This window comes from Drosophila guanche, unplaced genomic scaffold, assembly GCF_900245975.1.
Source record: "Drosophila guanche unplaced genomic scaffold, DGUA_6, whole genome shotgun sequence".
NCBI classification, from domain to species: domain Eukaryota; kingdom Metazoa; phylum Arthropoda; class Insecta; order Diptera; family Drosophilidae; genus Drosophila; species Drosophila guanche.
Window position 1 is genome coordinate 3266294 of NW_022995744.1, and position 23208 is coordinate 3289501.

Here is a 23208-nt window from a genome sequence, read left to right on the forward strand (position 1 = left end):
GTGAAGCGCCTTACATCCTTTCGTTTCGTTTCGTTTGGTTTGGCTGCCTCTGTCCGACGCCTCATGCATAAACCAATTTGCTTTGCATAAGCCCGGAGAGGGAGGCACAGAGGTGCACCCCAAGTGAGACCGCTGCTGCAATTGCTGCAATTTTGCCGACTTCACTTTATGCATTTATGCGCCTTTGTCTGCGGCTTCTCTCCTCTCTTTTTATATGCGACTACTCGTATGTTGTGTGTGTGTTTTTGTTTGTGCTGCTCATCGTCTGCGGCGCTGGGTCATTCATTTAGGAGCAGCGAACACCTCTAGAGCCACCCCGTGAACCCATGCAACCCCATGGAGCGCCCCCTCGGGCCAGGCCAATCAGTCGGACTGCATGGCCTGGGCCTGGGTCCGAGCCGGTCGAGTGGCTGGTCAGTCGGCGCAAGCCAGCCCCACGTTCTAGGTTCTTAACGGCATTTCCCCAGTGAGAAATTAGGAAATTGCATTTTCTGGCAAAACGAATGGACAGCAGCGTCGTAACGGAATTTACGCGCTGCATTCAAACAGATGCATGAACCCGGATACAGACACGGGCACGGGCCTCGCACTCGCACTCGCACTCGGACTTGGAGTCCGTTGAAGATTTGCTATCGTGGAACTGCAGCCAGAACTAATGGGGAAGGCAGGCAGGCGGCAGCGCAGAGCTTCGACAGCTGGAAATTGCCAAAATGTAAATTTTCATATGCCCAAATCAGGCGGAACTGGGTACCGGGGGGGATTCTACGAGGCATATAAATTTATTGCCCGCGTACGCGAGACCCAATCCCCGTATCCACACCATCATCATCATCATCGTGATCATTGGCTGTGGCTGTGGATGTGGATGTGGCAGGGGCACTGGTTCTGGCAGTGGTTGCTCCTAAAATATTCATAATCAACGCGGCATTAGCAATGGCTGCGTTTTCATTTCGTTTTTCGTGCTATTCCACATACAGAGAGAGGGAGCAGTAGAAGCAGTGCCTCATCAATGAATCAGCATCGGAGCTTGTGGCATAATTGGGGCTATGTTTTAGTTATGAGCTGTGCCTCCTTCTGTGGGTGCAGTAGAAAAGGGTGGCACGCATTTAGGAAGATTGAAATAGTTTCTAAATGGAACCACCACAAACCAGTAATTCCACAAACTTCTGACGTACGCTCTGCGTGTTTTTAATCAATACAAAATCGAAAGCCTTAGCCCGGACCTCTACAATACGTTCTGCCTTGTCTCGTCTCGTCTTGTCTTGTCTTGTCTGGTGCCTTCTTGTCTTGTCTGGTCCTGCCTTGCCTGGTCTGATGTCCCCTCTGTCAGGAAGGACAATAACAGCCATTAAGTGTGGCCAACACGTAACCGGGCAATAAACAAGCGTGACAAATGATGCTGCTAAATGAAAGTTGATTGCCAGTTGACGGCCACACCTGTTTCGACTGCTGTCCTGGACCCAGAGCAGCAACAGACCAGGACATCTCCCATTCAGTCGGTACAACAATCAAAATTGTCAGAGCCATCGAAAAGGAAAGCCGGGAATGGCAGAGATTCGCGAAAAAATCACAGCACGAATGTCACGCAACGGAAGTTAGTATCGCATCTCCTGGTCGTGGTCCTGGTTCTGGTTCTGGTTCTGCCTTTGGTCCTGTGCCGGCAATATTAATAATGATGGCGGCGACAAAACGCAAAATGGCTGCCCGCTACCGTGCTCGTGCCGCTGTCTCAGTCCCCCATCCCTTAGCTGTCACGTGTCGAGGCTGCGTGTGATTTCTACGACAGGACATCGAAAACGGAAGCGAACTCCGCACCAAAGGCGAACGCTAAAGGGGACAAAGAAGGAGAAAAATGGGTTGTTTTCCACGATTGTTGCTGCAAGATCTCTTCTGTGTTGTCCTCCTGCTGATTTTCATTTAAATTGCATCGATGCCATCGCCCTTTTTGGGGAGCTCCATCTGTCACATTGTCACTTGGACTTCGCTTGTCGTCTGTCGAAGTATCCGTCTCGCCTGTCGATGGACGCCTGCCCCTTGCACGTTTCACGCTGCACGTTGCACACTGCTCGACGAACGATGAAATAAATAAGTTTACAGCAGGCGAATGGAAAACATTAACGATGCATTGTAAAGTGTCACATTAATTTAAACAAATTGAAAAAGAATGCCTTGAATGCGAAACGGACACAATGCGCAACGGGGATACGGCTCACAATTTTCGCAACGAGGAAAACTGTGATTCCGCACCGTAATCTGCGACAACTTTTAGATTAAAGCAATGCCAATTGGCCAGCCATTAAACGAACTTGAGCCAGTCCTCTGGCTCGGGGCTCGGGGCTCGTGGCTCGTGGCTCGGGTTGTGGTGGTTCTGACTCTGACTCTGTCTCTGACTCTGGCTATAGCTCCACCTTGGACAATTTAAAACTCCCTCAGGTTGTCAGGGACTGGTGCGGTCTGGTGTGGTCTGGACTGGTCTGGTCTGGTCTGGACTGGTAAACCGTTCCCCAGCCATGGCCATGGCCAGGCACCAGCAAGAAAATTACTAATTGGCAAGCAAAACGCTCTGCTTGTTGTCCAACAAACAACGACAACGACAACGACAACGGTACGGCAATGGCAACGAGGAGGAGCAGACTCTGGACTGCTGACTGGGATTGCTCCACCACGAAGCAGCAGGGGTGGATCTACGAAGGTGGCACACATGGCACACAAGCTTCATTAACTCAAACTATGCTGCATTTTGCGATTATCAAATTGTCTTTACACACATGAAGCCAACGATTGGAGCAGTGTGGACAAGCACAGAGAAAAGCAGGAGTTGAGAGAGAGAGAGAGAGAGAGAGAGAGAGGGGCGGAAGGAAGCAGAGACACTGATGACTGCTGATGGCAAATAGCAAGTGGAAAAGCTGCAGCCAGGAGTGGAGGAAGGACGGCAACCGCAGAAATATGAAGCGCATGTTGCAACAACGCCAGCAGCAACAGCAACAGCAACAGCAGTAGCAGGAGGAGTGCAAGAGGAGTGTAAAATCCCCGAAATGCTTTAGGATATTTTGTTGAGCAAACAGCCATGCAAAAATGCAGCAGACGATGCGAGAACGATGTAGTCTGCACTCCTGTGCGATGGATGCCTGATGCCTGATGGCTGATGGGAGTTGGATGAGTCGGGTTCTTCGCTTTGGATGAAGGGTGATATAATGTGGAGTGACAAACTGCCCGGACTGGACCCCGGATTGGACCCCAACACCAATAACCGACACCGACGGCCGTATTATCACACCTGACGGTGATTAGAGAGATACACTGGATGCTCTGTTCGTGGTGGCATGCCTTAAGTTTGCTCAAGAGTGACTGGTTGAAAACTCCGGCATAAAGCAATTGATTGAAATTGCTTGCTAAATGGGAGCTCTGATTGATGTCTCCGTAGAGGCTGAGCCAAATCTAACTGCCATTCCCTGACTCTGTACAACTCATGTTGCGTTACTTGGATAAGTATCTGGGTTAATAAACTCAACTCTGCTCGGGCCGCAAATAACTCGAATTCCAAGTTGCTCGGGCCAGTCCATGCCCGCATCTCCCCAGCTCGGACAAATCAGAGCGAAACAAAAGTTTCGCTAATGCCGGATTTGGGTCACTGTGTTGGATTGCAGCTACAACTTTGCGAGCCCTATCCCTGTCCCCATTCGTGAGCCACGATGCAAATATTTCCCCATTTAATTAACGCATGGAAAATGCTGGGAAGGCAATGGAAAAGGAAGCGGCAGACAGAGGGGGGCTAGTGTGGCAGGGACTGTCGCAGCAGATTAAAATAAATTGCATAGAAATTTATCATTCGAATCTCGCAGCCAGACAACACCAACAAACAACAACAACAACTTGACACAGTTGCAAAAGTTGGCAAGAAAGTGGAGCTTTGGGTCAGTTTCCCCTCCGTGACTCTGTGTGTGTGTGTGTGTTAGCCACAATTAATCATAATAAAAACAGGAAGAATCTGGGAAAAGGAGAGGGAATTACGTGGAGCGACGGTAAAAAAGGAGCCACAATTTTCTAGCATTTTCTTTGCCATCAAAATAAATGAGCCAATTAAGCGGCGGCCGATGCTACTCGTACCTCTCTCCACCTTCCACGCTTACCCATACCCATGCCCATCCAGAATCCTCACCTGATGAGGGTGCCAAGTCCCGCAAAAATCCCCAGGCCCAGAACACCGGGTCCAGGTGTTGCGCATCATCATCAGCCAGTTGGAGTTGGAGATGGTTCGGTGGTCCTTTTCGCCAATTTATGCCAAGGCTGTGGAAATTTATTTATATCTCTTTTTTCCCTCCTGGGGGCTGAGCAGAGACTGCGGACGCCTTGTTGACTGAGGTTAAGTCGTTTGAAAATTTTCTGCTAATGAAACTAAAAGAGCCGCTAATTGTTGGCCCGTTGTCAGCGACGACAACGACCACCGCTCGTTCAGTTTCTGTTTCTGTCTATGTTTCTGTTTTGGTTTCTCTTTTGGGGATCTTACGCTTCGTTTCGCGAAATTAGCTGCGGCTGCCAATGGATATCAATGCGGGGGGCACACAGAACCCAGACTGAAACTATACAAATATTTGTAAATGATAGGAGAGGGTCAAAGAGTGCAGTCACCCTTATAGGAAACGGTGTGGCACGTGCAAAATGCCCTTATCAACCTTACACTTAGGGAAAAATGGTAGAGCAATTATGTGTTTAATTCAATAAAATATTCACTTTTCAAATACAATCAATACAAATTCAATATTGCGTTTAACCCTAACTCTTTTAATGTAATATAATTTATTGGATTGGTTGGAAAACTGTTTTATCTAAATATTAACATTTTTCATTTAAATATAAATAATATTCTTTAATGGGTTTTAACCTTTTTTTTTAATTTTAATATGGCTCATATTTGATATTTATATACAAGATTTTATAATAAATATACTCTATAGAGCTTGTTGGAATAATATTAGTTCAAACTGATTACTGTTTACTGTGCCTTACATATTTCAAATATATTTATTTTGCAATCAAAGTGAAAGACTTTTTGTATTGAGTTTTGGATATTTATTTTTAGTACAACTTGAGTACATTTTACATTTTAAATTTCGTCTCAAAGCACAGTGTATGTATATAAATTTCGGGACTTTTTTGTCTGGGTGCTTTTGCCGTTTTCATTAGAAATCTATTTCTGTTCTGAAGCGAAACGGAATAACAAAGGCACTATCAAAATACGAAAACAGCTTTATGGATGCTAATTACCAGATTTGTCTTTATTGCGGCACGGCCAAGTGTTTTGGGCAACTGCGTTGACAAACGCCACTCATTCTAGTCAAATATTTGAATCTGGTATTTTATGAGCAGTTGGAGAGAACTCAAGACCGAAGTGCAGGGAGAGCGCTGGGAATTGGTAGTTTGATATTATAGCTGTGAGACCAGAGACAACCGCAGGTTCCAATGCAAAAACGTTATGATTGTTGTGCAACGTTGAACCTCATTTGACCTGAAGGCTGTGCGTCGCTGCTAATCAACAGTTTTCCACTCGATCAAGCGTTTGATCGTTTGATCTTGATTTTTCCAGCTTCCACCGACTTTAAGCACAGATTTAATGTATTTTGAGCTGCCTCATAATGAGCTGCCGCTGCTGAGTGTTGAAGGTTCTTACAAATCATCTGTTCTTTTAAATAACTTTTAAATTTACTGACAACTGTCGCTTTGTTTTAACAACTAGAAATCGCATAGCTTAAACCCAAAACCACAACTAATTAGAGCTCTGACAAGTAACCTGGCACAAATCATGCGCCAGCTGTGGGCTCCTTCCTGCATCGTCTCCCACTCCCAATCCGACTGTCACTGCCTCCTTCTCATTTGCATTCGCATTTGTTGCCGCCACTTTGGTGGTGCTGTGTGGTGCCTCCTCCTCGAGCTTAGCCGCCTGGACGACCACAAAGGCTGTGCCGGCACCCAGCAGCGAACCGGCCACAACATCCGACCAATGGTGTTTGTAGTCCATGACACGGCTGATGGCTACGAACCAGGCTACACAGAGGCATCCCAGCTGGAGGACAGGCCCCAGAAGACTGCCCCTCAAGGGCCAGCGGCGGTGTCGCAAGTGTAGGGCGAGGAACACCAGGCCGTAGAAGGCCATGGAGGAATGCCCGCTTGGGAAGGACACATGTAGGCTCGTAAGCATCTCCGCGGTGGCACCTGAGAGCTCTGGCCGACAACTGTAGTCCTCGTGATAGACCAGACCGCCTCGATGTGCCTCATCCGAGCAGCTACCGCCATCCGGCAGCTCGGGCTGGCATACGGCAAAAAAATGAGGTCGCAGTCTGCCGATTGTCTGCTTTCCGATGCTCTTGAGGAGATTGTTGAATACATGTCCGTAGAGAAACCAGCGGACGGTGTTCCAGATTGGCCAGAGGTGACGCCACTCTGAGATCCCAACCCGGCGCCAGGTTAGGCAGCCCTCTAGCAGGATCAGGAAAAGCAGAGGCAGGTGCACGCCCAGCCAGTGCAGCAACATGGAGCTGACGGTGCTCTCGCGATAGGGATACATTAAGGATTCGTCGTTGCAGAAGAAGCCGCGCTGGGTGGTGGGCCACCAGAAGCGCTTGAAGTTCGCCGAAAGGATCAGCAGCAGGGCCAGAAGGGCCAGGTCCACCAGCAGGCGGACCGGAGTATTAAGTCGCACACTGAAGCTCATTGCGTCCGGCCTGTTCGAAGTTCCACGCGTCACTGAGCTGCGGCTTGGATCGGATCGAAGCGTTTGAGCGATGGAAGCCCAAGCCCCCAGAAATCAGAGACCCGATTTGGACGCGTTTGCTTCGTATTATTAATAAACAATTCGCATTGTTATTGCCGCCGTCGTTGTATTTATAGACTATTTGTACTCCCCGAAAGCCAAAGGCAAAGCCAAAGATGTCGGGGCACTGGGTGACTTGGTAAATATTTTCCATCGAGTGGAAATCCCGCGTCCGCCTCAGTGTAAACGCACTGATCTGAACTTCCCGGGGGCGCTGACGCTGGCGCGGATGCTGCAGATAAGCAGCAGCAGCAGCAGCATCTGCCTGTGGCTGTTGCTAAGGCACGTGCTGGCGTACCGTCTGGCCCTGGAAATGGTCATCAAAATAACACGCGAGTGAATTCGGACTGTGCGCTGACGTATGCCGGATCGAGCGATAGGAGCTCAGCTAGCAGCCCCCAAAAGCTCCCGAAAAGCTCTCACAGCATTCTCTTAGACTCTGCGCCTCTCTTCGAAAATTATTAATTGGTGGGTCAGAGGTTCATCAAAATCAGATTAGCATCGTCTGATTCACACAGACTTTGGGTACAGTGTGGCGTCCCAGTGTACTGGGAATTGTGTGTACGGCTTTCACACGATCATCCAAAAAGGCACTCGAGGCAGGCTCTTTCTGCTGCGTGCCTCTGACGCAGCACAAAACCCTTGCCCACCCCTCCGTCTCCCCATCGAATTGAATTGCTGATGCGTCATGCGGCCAACACACACATTCCTACCACTGCTGCCTGCCACTACTCAGGCAGTCAGCCAAGTATGACCCCAAACACTGTGCGAAAAACTGTGTCAATCGAACACTTTCGATATGTGGAAATGGAATGTGGGTGAAGCGAACGAGACCCGCTGACATTGAAATGCGAAATATCATGTAGAACAGAGCTCGAAAAAAAAACACACATAAATGCAGATAAGCGACCCAATCAAACAATGGAATGGTGACTGGTGGCGGCAGGGGGAACAGGTGAAATCAAACAATACAGCGACAATGAAAATGTCTCGAAATTCTTTGGAGTACTTATTTATTTATCGCATTAATACACAAATAATACGAGAACTTAGACATATCCATGGGAACTATACAGGTGCAGGGTGAAGATCTAACAATATGATTCTATAATGAAGGTGTAGATACTACAGATTCAAGTCTACGCTCAGCTGTTTTCATCTCGTCTAATCGAAACTTTATTTAATCAAGGCCTCGAGAGGCCTGATCTTTGCTTTGGAATGCTCTTTACATGGATGGATCTCAGCTCAGACCTTCGAGCAATACTGTTCCTCGTTGTAGCTGTTGTTCGCCGAGTAGGGTGGTGGTGTGGTGGGACACACTTCCTCTTGGAGCGTGGCCGAGGTGTTCTGCCTGCGCAGGCCACCGCTCAAGATGCCCGACACGCTCTCGTATGGCGGGTCGAAGAACCGCGCTACATAACTTGCCGTGATCAGGGCTCCTGTTACTCCGAGCAGGGACCCGGAGAGGACGTCGGACCAGTGGTGCCAGTAGTCCATGACGCGGCTGAGAGCCGTGTACCAGGCCAGCATTATGAAGAGAAACTGGAGGAAGTGGCGGGTCAGCTTGGAGCTGCGCCAGGTGAGCTTACGCTGCAGGTAGAGCGCCACGTAGACCATGGAGTAAAACACAATGCTGGAGTGGCCGCTGGGAAAGCTGAGGCGCGACTGGCGCACATCCGCGACGGTGTAGCCCTCGGCGACACACTCGTAGTTCTCCACGTAGCGGTGCAGGTTGGCCGGATCCGAGCAGAGCGTTCCGTCCGTCAGTTGGGGCTGGCACACGGCCAGGAAGTGCGGCCGTAGGCGGCCAATGGTATACTTTCCAACCTCGGTGGCGTCAAAGGTGAGCAGCAGGCCGAAGCTGAAGTAGGCGGCCTGACGGAACAGCTCCACGTACCACGTGGACATCCGCCAGCCGAGCAGGTGGACTGTGGTAGACAGCTCGCCGGCGCGCATGTGCCTCACGTACTCCACGAGCAATAACACCAGTAGAGGAAACAGACCGCTGATCAAACCCAGCACCACCGGCGTGATCGTGTTGTCCCTGAAGGGGTAGCTGATGCTCTCATCGTCGCAGAAGAAGCCGCGCCGCACCGGATCCACCGCGAACTCGTAGATGCAGATGGGAATAAGAAGCACCACAATCACCAGCAGCTCCATGAGGAGTCGCCGGATCAGTTTTTGGTCTTCTGCCTGCCTCTGGCTCTGGCATGGCGTGCTTGGGGTGGCAGATGCACATGCAGACGCCGACGCAGAGACGGAAACGGAGACGGAATGATCCTCATTCGCATTGCGCATTTTGTGGATGGATCGTTGGCTTTAATTAGTTAATATTCCGAATTGTTTTTTATGTTGGTTTGTAATTATCTTTTCGTATCGTTTTTTTTTTTTTTGTTTGGTTGTGGTTTTTGTGGTGTTTACCCGTCGCGTTTGTCTGTCTCGCTTGGTTCGTTCGTTTCGGGTTCGTTGTCAGTGGCTGACTGATCCGGCGTCGTTTGGGTAACGTTCTTTTAATTTAACGCTCATTTGATGTATGGGGGCTTCTCCACACTCTATCTCTCTCCCGATATTGTTTTAGCTCTCTCGCACACTCTCTCTGTCTGCCTATGTTTTGCAGCGAAGTAATTTGTTTATTGCCTATTTTATTGTTATTAGCCGATGTCTTCAACGTTCTCCAGATTAGACAAGCGTTCGTATACCTCGTATGGCACTGTGCACTGCAACAGAAAACAGAATAGAAAAGATTATCCAGATATGGATTTATCATAAATTCTAATTAACAAAATACCCAAAAAGAAATACAACGGTGAAACCTGAGCCAGGTATGATCGCTGAGCCTTGGAAATCTTTTTCAAGAACTGCTCTCCCACCCCTTTTCGTTCAGTGCAGCACGACTAGCTTGCTCAAACAAGCTCAAGATCACTTTGATAAGATAAATAAAAGTGTTCTAGATAGCCGCAAAAGGCTCAGCCCAGCCCTTACTTAGTGCCAAATCACTGTAGTTCAGCGATTTTTGTTTGGCCATCCCATGTATCTGCAGAGAGGCTAAACCAGAACCAATAAAGCTCGAACGATAAGGAAGAGCAGTAGCTCCCTGGGTCAACAAGCCCGGCAGTGACTCACTCGCAAGTTACTCACTCACTCACAGAGTGGTTACCTATTATTCTAGGGCAATGATGCATCAAATAGGAGCGTCAATGCACGCACTCCCCAGATTTGCACTATCAGAGAGGGAACAGACTGCAGCCAACGCCACTAATCTCTGGCCCAAGAAAGGCCTCCATTGTATCTGCATCTGCGTCTGCGACTGCGTCTGCGTCTGCGCCTGATCTGTGTGACACTAAACAGCGGAGCGGGAGTGGGAGTGCGAGTTGCGCTGCTGCAGAACATGTGCACAAAGTTTAACTTGTCAATTATATTAAAAAATGGAAAACATTCAAAGCGGGCTGCTGCCTCCACTTGTACTCAAACTCATCCTCGCACTCGTATTCGTATTCGTATTCGTATTCACAGACGCATTCATAGTGGGCACGTCAAATGGCGCGACCTTTAATTGAATGAATAAGCGACATTTGATTGAATTAAGGCGGCCCGGCCCGACTCTGTACACTGTAGCTGTGAACTTTATGCTGGAAAATGTGCTGCTGGTGCCAGTCGCTTTTAGGAAAGGCTCCCCCCTGGCGCTTACTGTGCCCCTGTTTATTTTAGCATTCTGTCTGCTGGCATTTTCAACTGCACTTTGAACCTTGCACGAAATCGAATTTAAATGCAAATTATTAGAACCCATCAAAACCGTACAATATCCAGTGGGTGGGTTAACCCAATTAATCGTACAGCTCCCTCACTCACTTTTTTATTAAGTCTTTATGATCGCTTTATACATATGTATATCGTCACGTTTGTTCATTTCGTGTGACTGTCACGTTCGTCCACTCGTAAACAACAATTGTTCAACTATAATATGTTTATTATCTTATCGACTACCGTGCCGGACGGACTGCCTGAATCCGAGGTGTAAACTTTTAAGCGCCGCTTCCCGATTACGACTGAGCAGCACTGAGCATGTGTTGACTTTGTAAACAAATCCATGGACTTTTTCTTGTACGGCCGATCATTAACGAATGAACGAATGAAAGAGATGAATGGGTGGACAGACACACATACACAGAGTGAGAGAGAGAGGGTTATGGCAATAACCAGTCGTAACGTTTATGTTGGGGCACTCGACTCGACACTGAGATACCTCCCAGCACTCATGTGCTGGGCTTATTTATAATTTATTTATTTATATAAATTTATATTTATAAATTATTTATTTATAAATATGTACATTATTGCGAATGGGTTACTGATGTTACACCGTCTTACGCGATTCGAATATACCCCTGCACTCTTTGCATACCGTGCATGAATAGACACAGCAGCGAAATCAAAAGAGAGAGAGAGAGAGAGACCGAGCGTATGTGGACTGTGGTCAGCGCGCTCTTATCAGTGGATGACGATCGCCAGCCACTTGTTAGGTGGATCGCAAGCTGTGGTTTGAAACTTGGCTGTGAGAGTCTTTGTTTCGGGTTTCGAAAAGCTTTGCTCTTGACTGCAGACAAAACGCAGAATGATTTCAATAAATTAACTTCGTTGTATTTTATTCCCCATCTATGTTTTATTATCTATGCTTATCAATATCCATAAGTGGGTCGATTGTAGTACCCCGCATAGCCGTAGATCTGCTCGTTCCTGGGCCACTGGCGCCGCTTCACGCGCACCTCCTCGAACAGGTGGGCAACAAATACAGTCACGTAGAAGGCCAGCAGACCACCGAAGGCGGCACCAGCCGCCACATCCGACAGATGGTTCTGATATGTGGAGATGCGCTCCCAACACATGACGAGTGCCACCGATGCACAGGCCAGCTGGAGCGTAGAGCGGAGCAGTCTCAGCCAGGGAGCGAAGAGCCTTGCCTGGGCATAGAAGACCAGGAATCCCATGGCATACCAGGTGGAGGTGACAAACCCACTGGGAAAGGAGTGGCGTATCAGGGCGAGAAGATCCTGCGAGGCGGCAAACTCTGTGCAGCTAAAGTCCTCAATGTACGGGGAAGTGTAATTTTCGGGCAGAGAGGGATCGGCACAGTTCTCTGATCCCTCCTCGCCCCAGGTGGGCTGGCACACGTCGAAGAAGTACGGACGCAGGCGTCCCGCCGAGTACTTGGTCAGCCGGATGACCAGCAGAGTCAATCCAAGGCCAAACAGATACACCCCGATGATCTTGTAGCACTCGCTGATGAAGCTCGGGATCCGGGCGCCAACGAAGACGAATCGCTGCTTCAGCTCCACCGCACTTGGCACGAAGGCGGCCCGCAACATCTCCACGACGAGCACAAAGGCGGCGGGCAGGGCCACGACGGCGATCGTGAGGTGGACTTTGGTTAGCCAAGGCTGGCGATAGGGATATCGCAGGCTGGGGTCGCTGCAGTGGAAGCCTCGCTGGGCGGTGGCCAGCTGCTGGGGCAGGACCACCAGGGCCGCGCCATAGACCCCCAGCAGGATGAGGAAATCAATGATGAGCCGCGAGAGCAGACGCGTGTTCGGATTGCCGCACATTTTCACACTGAAGAACGGATGAATGGATGGACCGTGCTGCATGGGTTCAAGCTGAGAGTTCTTTCAGCGCTGCCTACAGCTCATTTGCATTTCCATCGATCTGATCGGAGGTTAGTGGCTGGCTACTACAAAAACTTGTTTCAAAAACCTTTGTTTCGCTCCAAGTCGCAGCTTTTCCACCCTGATCTAGCTCTGGCTCTGGCTCTGGCTCTGGCTGCTGTTTATCGATTGCTCAAATATGCTAAGGTCTCAATAATTTATTCCTAATTTCTAAAGTCGCCGCAGCTGGAACCCATTTGTATTGGATGGGGGGTTCGCCTGGGTTTTGTCCTACTATCTGGAAGCTGCTTTTTGCGTGCTCTGAGTTCAGTTCTGAGTTCCCTCAGTCTGGACAAAAGCAAAAGCAAAAGTAACTGTAAATGTTTGCAACCCATTTTAGTATATATTGAAACCACCGATCGGGGTTACGATTGATTCTCCCTATAATAATATCTCTGCTGTAACACCTTTGGAATGTGCTATCATCATACGTGCAACGTAAAATATCTTCTAACCAAATTCCTTTTGTTTTCTCTCTTTGCAGGTAAGCCTACTGATCTAGCCAATAATCTGATGGGGAAGTTAAAGGTCTGGATGCGATGCTGACTACTTTTAAATATTGCCATTTATTCCTCGTTAAATCGATTTAACACTTTCTACTTTCCCGCTGAAGAAATCTTCCAGCTACGATCGATACTTTAATATTTATATTTTATTTCGCTAAATACAGACAACAAAACAGGAATATAGTGTGTGTGTGTGTGTGTGAAGTTCTCTAAGTTTTAGCTGGCGCCCAACCGACCATAACTCAGGGAACATACCCGTAGTTGTGATAGGTTTGTGCGTACTGCGCCTGAGCCGGATGCGCCGCCAGGTAGGGCAGCGTCCCGAAGGTGTAGGCTGGCAGCGCAGGCGGCTGGCCGCCACTGGAGGCGGTCGTGGCCTGTGCAGTGCCTGCCTGGGACTTGGTGGAGCTCTTGGGCGATACTTGGGGCTTGCGCAGCGTGTTGGCCGAGTAGCCGTTCTTAGGCCAGCGCTTGAAGGCGAACAGGTCGGCCACGTATGCGCCCGTGAGGCAGGCGAGCAAGACGCCCATGACGGCCCCGGCCAGAACATCGCTCCAGTGGTGGTGGTAGTCGGTGATGCGGGTGAGCGAGACGTACCAGCCGAACATGACGAACAGGAACTGGAGCAGGTGCTTAAGCAGCTTGGAGACGCGCGTGCTCAGCGCCGCTTGCAGGTAAATGGCCAGGTAGAGCATCGCGAACATGATTATGCTGGCGTGGCCGCTGGGGAAGGACTGGTTCAGCTGCCGGAAGTTGAAGTCCGTCATGTTGGCATTGCTGCAGGTGTAGCTGTCGATGTAGCGTCCCTGATTCTGAGCGTCCTGACAGGTGCTCCCGTCCGGCAGCATCGGCTGACACACGGCGTAAAAGTGTGGACGCAGTCGGCCAATGCAAACCTTGGAGAGCATCGTGGTGAACGCGACCATGGCCAGACCGAAGAGATAGAAGATGACCTGCTTGTAGAGCTGTCCGACTCGGTGTCCTAGGCGGCAGCCGTCCCGCTTGCCCGAGTTCTCGCGCGGGGCGCCACCCGGCAGCTGCTTGAACAGCTCCACCACCACGATCACCGAGCTGGGCACCCCGAAGGCAATAGCTAGTACTAGCTGGTGCTCGAAGCTGCTCTCGCGGTAGGGATAGGCCAGTGACTCATCCCCGCAGAAGAAGCCGCGCTTAAAAGGCTTTCCCCACTTGTGTAGCAGCAGGCTGCCCACACTGAGCGCGGCCCAGATCAGTAGATCGCAGATCCCGCGGGCCAGTTTCGTATACTTCGACATGGCTGTGGAACGAACAGTCGAGTTGTGCTGCAGCAACAATAACGATGACGATGACGGTGACGGTATCGACTCTACCGACTCGACTGACAAACCGCGCTTAACTAACCGAGCGACGAGGCATGAATATCTTGCCTGCCTCTGCCACTGAGCTGCGGACTGAGAGTTATCCGACTTGGCCGTGATTTCGGTGGCTCTCACTGACGGTTTCTCCCTGTGCGTCTGTACGTACATATGTATATCTCTCAGCAGCTGTTCTCAGCAGCTGGCGGTGGGTTCTCTGCGGTCCGTCAGTCACAAGTGGGTGCGTGCCACCTCCGGATACCCGATTCCCCCCATCGGTTATTGTTTGTGGGTTGCTTTGGCAACGCCGAAGCTTCCCATCCATCCACCGAAATGCCATAAACATTTGTTGTTTATTTGCTTTTTCTCATTAATTGCAAACGAAGTTTTTTTATGCCACAGCCAGTTCGTTTTACATTCGCGAAAATCTATTGATTATTCGCGGGTAATTGAAAGACGAAACTCATTGAGGCTTTGAACGTGTTCTGTGTTTGGTAACCCAAACAGATGTTTCTCTCAGTGGAATGCCCTGCTCATTTTTCTTCTATTATCTGCGCAAAAATACTCTCGAGTTCCCATCCCAAAACCATCAAAATAAGCACCTCATCCACCTACCCATCCCAATGCCCGTCTCTTCCATCAATGAAGCGCAGACCCCATTGTATTTTCACGAGAAACTGGTTTCACTTATTGCTCATAAACCAAGAGAAAATATTTAGCAAAAGATAAACCCTCGCTTAGAGAGACAGAGAGAGAAAGGAGTTTCAAACTGGTTTTCTTCCAAGCGGCGTAGAGAGAGAAAGAGGGAGAGAGAGTAACTTTGGTTCTCGCCTTTCGCTGCATCTTCTGCATTTTTTTGGGATGCGTGTGCATAATTTCCTAGTGGGGGCATCCAGTGGAACCGTGCCAAACCGCACTGGACCCAACGTAGGTGATTACTCAAGTGTGTTAATTCGGTTTGCCGCTGGCTAATTGTGGCCGCTGATACATCGTCGTGCATCGATATCAGCGCCTGGGATTTTCTCTTTCGCTGCTTGAGCAGGGAATTTTCGGCGGTGTCGATGATTCACAACAAGCCTTCCCTTCGATTGAACCGATCAGATCGGATTGCAGGTGATTCCGCACCTGTTGTATGTGGGAATGTGACGTCGCTGTCAGTGTACATTCCTCGGTTTGTGACGCCTTCGAGAGAGCTTTAAGCTCCGTTTGGGGATCGTGATCGTGATCGTGATCGTTGGGGCCGCCTCAGAGAAGAAACTGGTTTGCATTGCCTGGCAATTCTTTCCGCTGTTAATTTGTATGGCTTTGCTAATTGAAACGGCCAACAGAGGAGGCTGGGGCGGGTCGGTACATGGATAATTGGCTTTTAAAAGTAACATCCCATTTTGGCAATAATTATGTGTTTATATCTGCAATTTTTGGTTTTATTATTTACTTGATAATTTAGTCATAATCCGCATAGTAAAACGTAGGTTTGCACAGGGTTGTTTCTAGGCGATATTAGACTCTAGAAAGGAAACTGCCTTATCAAAGTCGGCTTTAGTTTTGCTAGTTCGATAAATTTAAATCTGAATGTTACGTCACGAAAACTGCAGCCCGATAACCTCAATAGGAGCCCTGAACAAATGACTAATTGCTTGATGAACATTCTTTATTATCGCGGAAAATGTAATAAATTGGGTTTCTGGTGTTCCCGCTCTTTGAGTGCATTGCACGTGCATGGAATTAAGATCAATTCAGATCGATCTTTGATTGATTTCCACCACTCATAGTTGGGATAGGTTCGCAAATCTTTCATAAATTATTGCTACCTCTTTTGTTTTTCCCTCAACGAAGCGCTCTTTATCGCTTTGGGAATACTTCATGTCGGAAGTAACAGGGATCCAACATCTCCACCAGTCACTGGCTCAAGGCGAGAAATTGCAATTCCCCCTGCGATGGTAATCGCGGAATGCCAATGCCAAGTATCACCATGGTGAGGGGGATGCGGGGCGAGGGGCGGCACACGACACTTGCAATACTCCAGCGCTGGGATCATTATCAGTAGTTCCTCATTCACGGGACGGGCTCGGGAGCTCGGGAGATTGCACAAACGCTCACACCTCGCCTAATAAATTCCTACACCTCTTCCGCTTATCAGTCAGCGACAGTAGCCTTCCCCGCAAGTAAAAGTGCCAAGAACAAGCAAACAGCAGTTTCTGCATCATTTGTTGCGTTTCACTTTTCGACTGCACAGGAAGTTCTCCTCAGTTTCAGGCAACCCGAACCACGTTCAAAACTGCCGACTCAGCTTTGGTTGTTTACCACCAGACAGGGAGGGGCCGGGCCGGGCAAACAGGGACTGGGAGAGTGTTTGCATGGTGGGCTTGTGCAACACGTGAATGATTTTCCCTGCATCTGCGTATTTAACAAATTATGTCAATAATAAATTGTGATTTAGTCTCTGCTCAAGCGAAGGTGTCACTAAAGAAGCTCCCCACTGCCAGACAAAAACCAGAAACCTCTCGATCTCCCGAGGCCCGGCATCTGCTCGCTTTGTGGTTTTTGTTGTTCCTTCATGATGATCATGAATACTCGTTTTTTTGGCGCGTGCTGCGGTTGTTCATTGATACGGCTACGGCGTAGATACAGATACTCGTACTTACACATATGTACATACATACGCACAGTGGTGATCGCTTCAAGGGGGGGCGTATCGCGCAGTGGCGTTGCTGTACGCGGATCGGCTTACTGTGTTTCTGGGTTAGCGGTTTTCGATCTGTACGACTATTTCTAACTGGGACAATGCACGGCATGCGTTCTATCAACTCAGTGTAGTTTCGGGTTAAAGATTTTAAAATGTACCTATTTTAGACTGATTAAAATTGATTCCGAATTTCCAGAAATGGTATTACATACGCTTTCGGTTTCGATTTCGAAATAATATTTATTTGAGCACACAAATGGAATTAAATGCACTTTCTGAGAAATTCGGAGTAATTCGGAGTTATTCGGAGTCACTTTGAAAATACCCGAAAGAGAAACCCAAAACACAACGGCTCTGTGTTCCCTTGTGCGACTTGCACATTTGTCAGTATGACCGCGGGGCACCATTGTCCCTCCGATTTCGAGTAATTTCCTTTCATGGCGACTCCGAAATTAGCATAAATTAACAGAAAATAGTCGCATGCAATGCAATTCCCCTGTAAATTGAGCAGTTGAAATTTGCCATAAAGAAGCTCGATTCGTAGTGTAAATACAAAGTGGCCATAAACTGGCTACAGTTTATGCACTCCACCATTCGGGCTTATGTTTGCCGTCGTCTCCATTACCGCACAGCCTCCGCAGTCGTTGTCGTAGTCGGAGTCAGAGTGGGTCCCCAGCCTGAGCTCCGCTTACTCATTGGGGGCCTGGGCCTGAGCAACGACCTACATCAACAACAAATGCCAGAAAGGCACGCAGCGAACCGGGCGGAGGGTAGGGGGGGCCCAGCAAGTGGCAACCGACTTAAGTCACGTTGCAGTGACCCAGTCGAATGGTCGAAGGAGACGCACCAGGCAGAGGCACAACTCCAACTCCAGGCCGGCCACTCCTCCACTCTTCCACTCCCATTGGCATCCGCATTTCGAGCGAATGCAACTCTTTCATTATGCGCAAATGCCAAGTCCCAGACAAATAAGCCTAAACAAACTGAGCAGAGTAAACCTTGAAACAATTCAATAGTTTCCTCATTAGCAACATTCGTGCCCCGGCAGCAGTTCCAGCATCAGCAGCAGCAGAAGGAGAAGGAGACGGCGGCAGGGAGGGGTGTCGCAGCCAGCGAAGAAATACGAGAGCACTCACTCGCAAGAGAATCTCCGGCGACTCCGAATGAATTGATAAGGAATACAAGTCCCATTGAAATTCAATATCAATGCGAAATGTGCACAGCCACAGCAATGTGAACCTTGGGCGACGACGTGGTGGGTTCTTCAGCTCGAAGACCGTATGCCATTGACTGTAGACCGTAGATTGTGTACCGTGACAGAGACAAGAGCTTGTACAAAAAATCAACGGTACGGCAGTCAGTCGCTACCGGCAGCTCGGCGGCAGCGCAGCGGCAATACGCGAACCGATCGTCGCAGTCGCAGTCGCAGTCACAGTCTCGGTCACAGTCCCCAGCAGTATCGGCGAGCGAGTCGCATTCGTCGCCGATCCAAACAAAACGCTAGCGTCGCTCCAGAGCGCTTCATAGAGTTCGAGCAGCTTGCGGACAAAGCGGTTCGTTGGTTGGATCGCTGCCTGGTTCATGGGTTGTCAGCGAGGAGGCTAGGAGAACGATGTTCACGACTGCGACTTCCCACCGCGAGTGACTGACAGCCAAACGATCGTGTCTAAACTGACGGACAGCTGGTCTGGGCCATAACGTTAATTTATTTAATTCCGCTACTCCGAAAATCTCGCGCGCGAAATCAGAAGAGCGGGCCTGTTGCCGCCACAAATGCGAGCAAAAAATTGTCTAGACTCGGGAAAATCGTGCGACGGTCTTTCGAAAGCAACATTATTCGCCTTGATCAATGCTCGGGAATAAATAAATGCGCCATTTGTTTGACAGCCGAAAATAAACCAAAATACACACCGAAAAGTGAATGAACGAGTGCAAAAATTTGATTAATCTATTCCGAAACAGAAACAAATTGCCCAAAATTACCCTCCCCCCTCCCCACAAAAAACAAAGCAAAAAATACGAGATCGAACCTAAGCGATAAGAACACTTCTAAGCTAAATAAATGAATTCAAGTGAGGCAAAGTTACTTAGAATTGACAACGAAAGATCGTTATCCGCAATGCGAACATTTAAGCGAGGCTTTTTCTGCTCGGACCTGACCATCCGGTATCCCTACCACGAGTGCACCATCACAGTGCCGATGCTGCTGCTGATGAAGCTGCTCCTGCCGATGCTCCTCATCAGCGTGGTAGAGATCATGCGGATCTGCAAGCGTTTCCGCATGCGCCTCTATCTACGCAACCTGTGGCGCTCCCAGGCCACATTCAGCTTCGGCTTCATAGCCACCTTCCTCACCACGGAGCTGGCCAAGAATGTGGTGGGGCGTCTGCGGCCCCACTTCTACCAGGCTTGCCAACCGCGCCTCAACGACGGCACCAGCTGCTCCGATCCCCAGAACGCGGACCTGTACGTGGAGCAGTTTTACTGCTCCAATCGCAACATCTCGGCACGCCAGATCCGCGAGCTGCACGTGAGCTTCCCCAGCGCCCACAGCAGTCTCAGCTTCTACTCCATGTGCCTGCTGGCCTTCTACGTGCACAGTGTGTGGCAGGGACGGGGCAGCATTCGGGTGCTGCGGCACATTCTCCAGTTCCTCATGCTAATGGCCGCCCTGTGTGTCTCGCTGAGCCGAGTGGCTGACTACTGGCACCACTGGTCCGACGTACTGGCCGGCGCCGTCCTGGGCGTTGTCTATGCAGCGATCACCGCCATCTATGTGGGCGACATGCTGCGCCCCCAGCGGCCCCGAGCCGGAGTGCCCTGCCCCACCGCCCTGGGCTACAGCAGCGGCTGCCACCACCATCATCTCCACCAGTTGATGGCCGAGAATAATAATTCAAGCACATCCACCAAGGTGCATTTTCTGGCAGCGGCTGCCTCTGCAACGATGACAACCACAACACCGCTAGACGATATCCACAATTCAAATTCCAATTCCAACTCCAATTCCGATATCGATGACAATGATGGCGAAGACGATGATGATGATGTATATAAGCCGCCCACATCGCGGACATCGACAACGCCGTCACCTTCTGCACTCGACTTGCCAAATGTCGCCTAAGCCGACGGACAGCCTGGAAATCCATACAGAGAGAGAGAGAGAGAGCTGGAAAGCTGGCCGAGCCGATTTGATTAGGCTTATCGAGTGCCGGCTGCTATTTCGACTATTTTTTTCATTTAGAAATCGAAGTAAACAGAAAATATGTGATAAGCGCGCTGCGCACTCTTTACCTGATATGGCACCTGCCCCCGCACCGCGCACCTCGTACCCCTCTGGGCAATTTACGAAATCCGAGGCGACAAATTGTGCAACGGAGCAATGCATCAGTTTGGTCCGGCAGCGGCAACCCAGCGGCCGCACAGTGGGACAAGCACAGAAATAACTGAGCTATTTCTTTGACCAGTCTATCTGCTCCCTGGTGATCCCTGCTCCTGGGCCAGATGTCGGCCTTGAGGAGTGGGTTCCCAAGCCGCACAGTGTGCTAGACACCTGGGAAATCATTTGATTGATATACCGTGTATGTTAAATCCGAGTTTCAAACGGCTTAAAAATGTCTAAACACCTGCCTGGGCTGTGGCTACTGTTCAATGGATATGTGTAGGCACAGTGCTAGCCATGGGAAATTTTGGGGACAGGGGGTGGGCAGAGTACGCCCGAATATCGAATCGCCTTTTGAAGATATCTGAGCATTTCGGAGGCACTTTCGTTTATCTACCCTCTGTGCCATGGACGCCGGCCGAGATACCACTCGACCGTTAAAAGTAAGATCAAGCCGCTTTATATCTTGGCGGTGGCTACTGGAACCCCGACACCACCACCAACACCAACACCAACCGCACCCGCTCCCGTACCCCTTCTTCTTCAACTTGCTGTTTTTTTGTAAACAATGCCGCAGTCCCGTCGCAGTCACTGCCGCTGCCTCAGCTACCGTATAGCTGCTGCTGCTGCTGCTGCTGCTGCTGGCTCTGTTCGTTGCCGCTTTTGAAGTGGGCAGACCGCCAACGTGGATCTTGCCCCAATCAGCTGCGACAATCTCTTGGCAGCGACGTCGACCGCACTGCCAGCGGTGGCTGGCTGCATGCTCTGTTGCATAGTTTCCAGTCCGATAATGCATTATAAATAATGTTAAAAAAGCAACAAAAAACAAAACAAAAACCGACTACAAAAAAAAATTAAGAGTATCAGATGAATGCGCGGCGCAAGATTTATGAGCAAATCGATTTAATCAAGTTTTATTATTAATATTACTATTTGTTTTATGTTAATTATGGTTAGCCCTTGACAGATTTTGTTTAATCTAAGTGTTTGCTCTCGTAGCTAAATAAATATTTATTAGTAAACTGATGTACGAAGGTTTCTCGTGGCTGGTGGATGGTGGCTCGTGGCTGGAGTGCCACCAGTGGAATATTTTCGTATTTTTGCTTCACCCAAGCATTCCAAATCGATAGAATTTCTACAAGTATTGTATTTCCACCTACCGCACATTTCCAGGAAGCCCCCTTATCGAAGAGCGCCTTCTTATGGCACCTTCTGGCGTGGGTTGTCGTTGTCCATAAACAAAGGCCACAGATAAGGCACAGACCAGCGCAAGCACCGTCGATATAAGCGGATAGATAGTGAGATAGAAAGATAAATAAATGTGTAATTGTGGTCATAATACCCCTTCTCGACATTCCAGTCAAGAGAGAAAACAAAAACTGTCTCGGGGTCCCACTAATTGAAGATACATATGTCTGAAGTGTGTACCGTATCTAATCGATGATACGTATTTCATAATCGCCACCCACCCACATGCATTTCACAGAGAATAATCGCACTGGTGGGAACTTGGTTTCCTTGTTCGGAATCTCTGATTAATTTGGAAATTTCTGGCGCCAGCTAAGGCAGGTGAAAGAGCAGCTCCTTATCGCAGGGATTACTGAAAAGTAGATGGTGTACCCTACTATAATCAGCAGCCAATCAATCATGCTACGCTCTATTCAATTATTTATTGAAAATGCTCGGTATCGAACATTATTGATTTGCCTTTTTCAATTAAAACGAATGTTTGTCTATTTATAATTCCCTATTTTGGCCCCCCTTCAATCTGTCGCTCAATGCACAGCTTCCTGCCGCTGACCGGCAGAGACACCTCTCAACGTCCAATCAAGCGGCTTCCTCGTTTATATTGATTTTCCTCCCGCTCCACAGCTGTGTGTACACACCCACATATTGATATGCAAATGCGGGGCTCGATTGATGTCTTAAATTTGGGGCGCAATTGAGACCCATTACACAGTCACCTAGATATGGCATTGGTGTACTTATGGAGCTATCCATCCAGCTATCTGTATTGGACCGCTTTGAACTACCTACAATAAAAGGAAAAGGCGGAAAGCACTCCAAGCACACCGCAACTATGTACTACAAAAGAAAAGCCATAGAAATAAAATGCAAAACTAAAGCCGAGCAATTTATTTTTAAGCACACATATCGAAGGCACTACCAGACCAAACCAAACCGAAGCAGCGAAAACGAACAGAATAAATCCAAGGAAACCAAGGAAAGCCAAATCACTTTGCTAATACAAAACAATTGTGTGCAATCTTGCAGATACATTTCGGTGGGTTGAGTGGGTGGATTGGGTATGCGAATGGGATGGGTATGAGGATGCAGCAGCTGCATCTTATATATTTCCAATTACAATATCGATATTTTTTGGCTTTTTACCTTTTCCTTTCAAGCAAACTTGCACTCGCACGATATTTATAAATGCCAAAGATGCCCTGCCGTGGTACAGTGGGCCCCGTAAGGCAACGCATTGTTCCTTTGTTGGCATCCACAACATATCTATAGATACATAAATCAGTCTTGCCCCACTGCCCATGCAGACACTTTTCCATTGTTTGTTGCGTATTGAACCTCTGAAGACTGTAACAGATGATTTTTGGAAAGCGTAGAAAAACGCTAAATACACGGGGAGTACACTTTTCGCTACTTTCATCCCACTGTGCTGTAAGACTCCCTCTCGCACATCGGAGGAGCGTAGTTTGTCTCCGCTTCTCTATTGACATTTCCTCAAAAACTTTTCTCATCAATTCATCTCAGTGTGTGCGTAAGCGTGTGCCTCTA

At 48.9% G+C, this 23208-nt stretch overlaps 5 protein-coding genes and 1 long non-coding RNA gene across 6 annotated transcripts in view; 2 read left to right on the plus strand and 4 right to left on the minus strand.

Annotated features, from left to right (window-relative positions):
* The first annotated feature begins 1983 nt into the window (after positions 1 to 1983).
* On the plus strand, positions 1984 to 21441 carry LOC117580503. Its single transcript, XR_004573572.1, has 4 exons — positions 1984 to 1994; positions 2953 to 2957; positions 10334 to 10340; positions 20243 to 21441. It is a non-coding gene; the product is annotated as an uncharacterized LOC117580503 (long non-coding RNA).
* LOC117580501 (putative phosphatidate phosphatase) lies at positions 5252 to 6782 on the minus strand. Its single transcript, XM_034267089.1, has one exon. The coding sequence runs from the start codon at positions 6707 to 6709 to the stop codon at positions 5765 to 5767; it is 945 nt and encodes a 314-aa protein (XP_034122980.1). The 5' UTR covers positions 6710 to 6782; the 3' UTR covers positions 5252 to 5764.
* LOC117580499 (putative phosphatidate phosphatase) overlaps positions 7959 to 23208 on the minus strand; it is a 59949-nt gene continuing 44699 nt past the window's right edge. The window contains exon 2 of the mRNA XM_034267087.1: positions 7959 to 9525. Within this exon, the coding sequence (XP_034122978.1) occupies positions 8054 to 9106 (1053 nt within the window). The 5' untranslated portion in view covers positions 9107 to 9525 and the 3' untranslated portion in view covers positions 7959 to 8053. The remainder of the gene's footprint in view (positions 9526 to 23208) is intronic.
* LOC117580500 (putative phosphatidate phosphatase) lies at positions 11429 to 12425 on the minus strand. Its single transcript, XM_034267088.1, has one exon. The coding sequence runs from the start codon at positions 12406 to 12408 to the stop codon at positions 11485 to 11487; it is 924 nt and encodes a 307-aa protein (XP_034122979.1). The 5' UTR covers positions 12409 to 12425; the 3' UTR covers positions 11429 to 11484.
* On the minus strand, positions 13140 to 14392 carry LOC117580497 (putative phosphatidate phosphatase). The gene has a single exon (XM_034267085.1). It carries the CDS (start codon positions 14285 to 14287, stop codon positions 13256 to 13258), a length of 1032 nt encoding a protein of 343 aa, XP_034122976.1. The 5' UTR covers positions 14288 to 14392; the 3' UTR covers positions 13140 to 13255.
* LOC117580498 (putative phosphatidate phosphatase) lies at positions 18469 to 21441 on the plus strand. The gene has a single exon (XM_034267086.1). It carries the CDS (start codon positions 19096 to 19098, stop codon positions 20155 to 20157), a length of 1062 nt encoding a protein of 353 aa, XP_034122977.1. The 5' UTR covers positions 18469 to 19095; the 3' UTR covers positions 20158 to 21441.

Excerpts from the sequence above, each read along its gene's own strand:
- LOC117580501 (XM_034267089.1), bottom strand. The coding sequence starts at position 6,709 with ATGAGCTTCAGTGTGCGACTTAATACTCCGGTCCGCCTGCTGGTGGAC.
- LOC117580500 (XM_034267088.1), bottom strand. The coding sequence starts at position 12,408 with ATGTGCGGCAATCCGAACACGCGTCTGCTCTCGCGGCTCATCATTGAT.
- LOC117580497 (XM_034267085.1), bottom strand. The coding sequence starts at position 14,287 with ATGTCGAAGTATACGAAACTGGCCCGCGGGATCTGCGATCTACTGATC.
- LOC117580498 (XM_034267086.1), top strand. The coding sequence starts at position 19,096 with ATGAATTCAAGTGAGGCAAAGTTACTTAGAATTGACAACGAAAGATCG.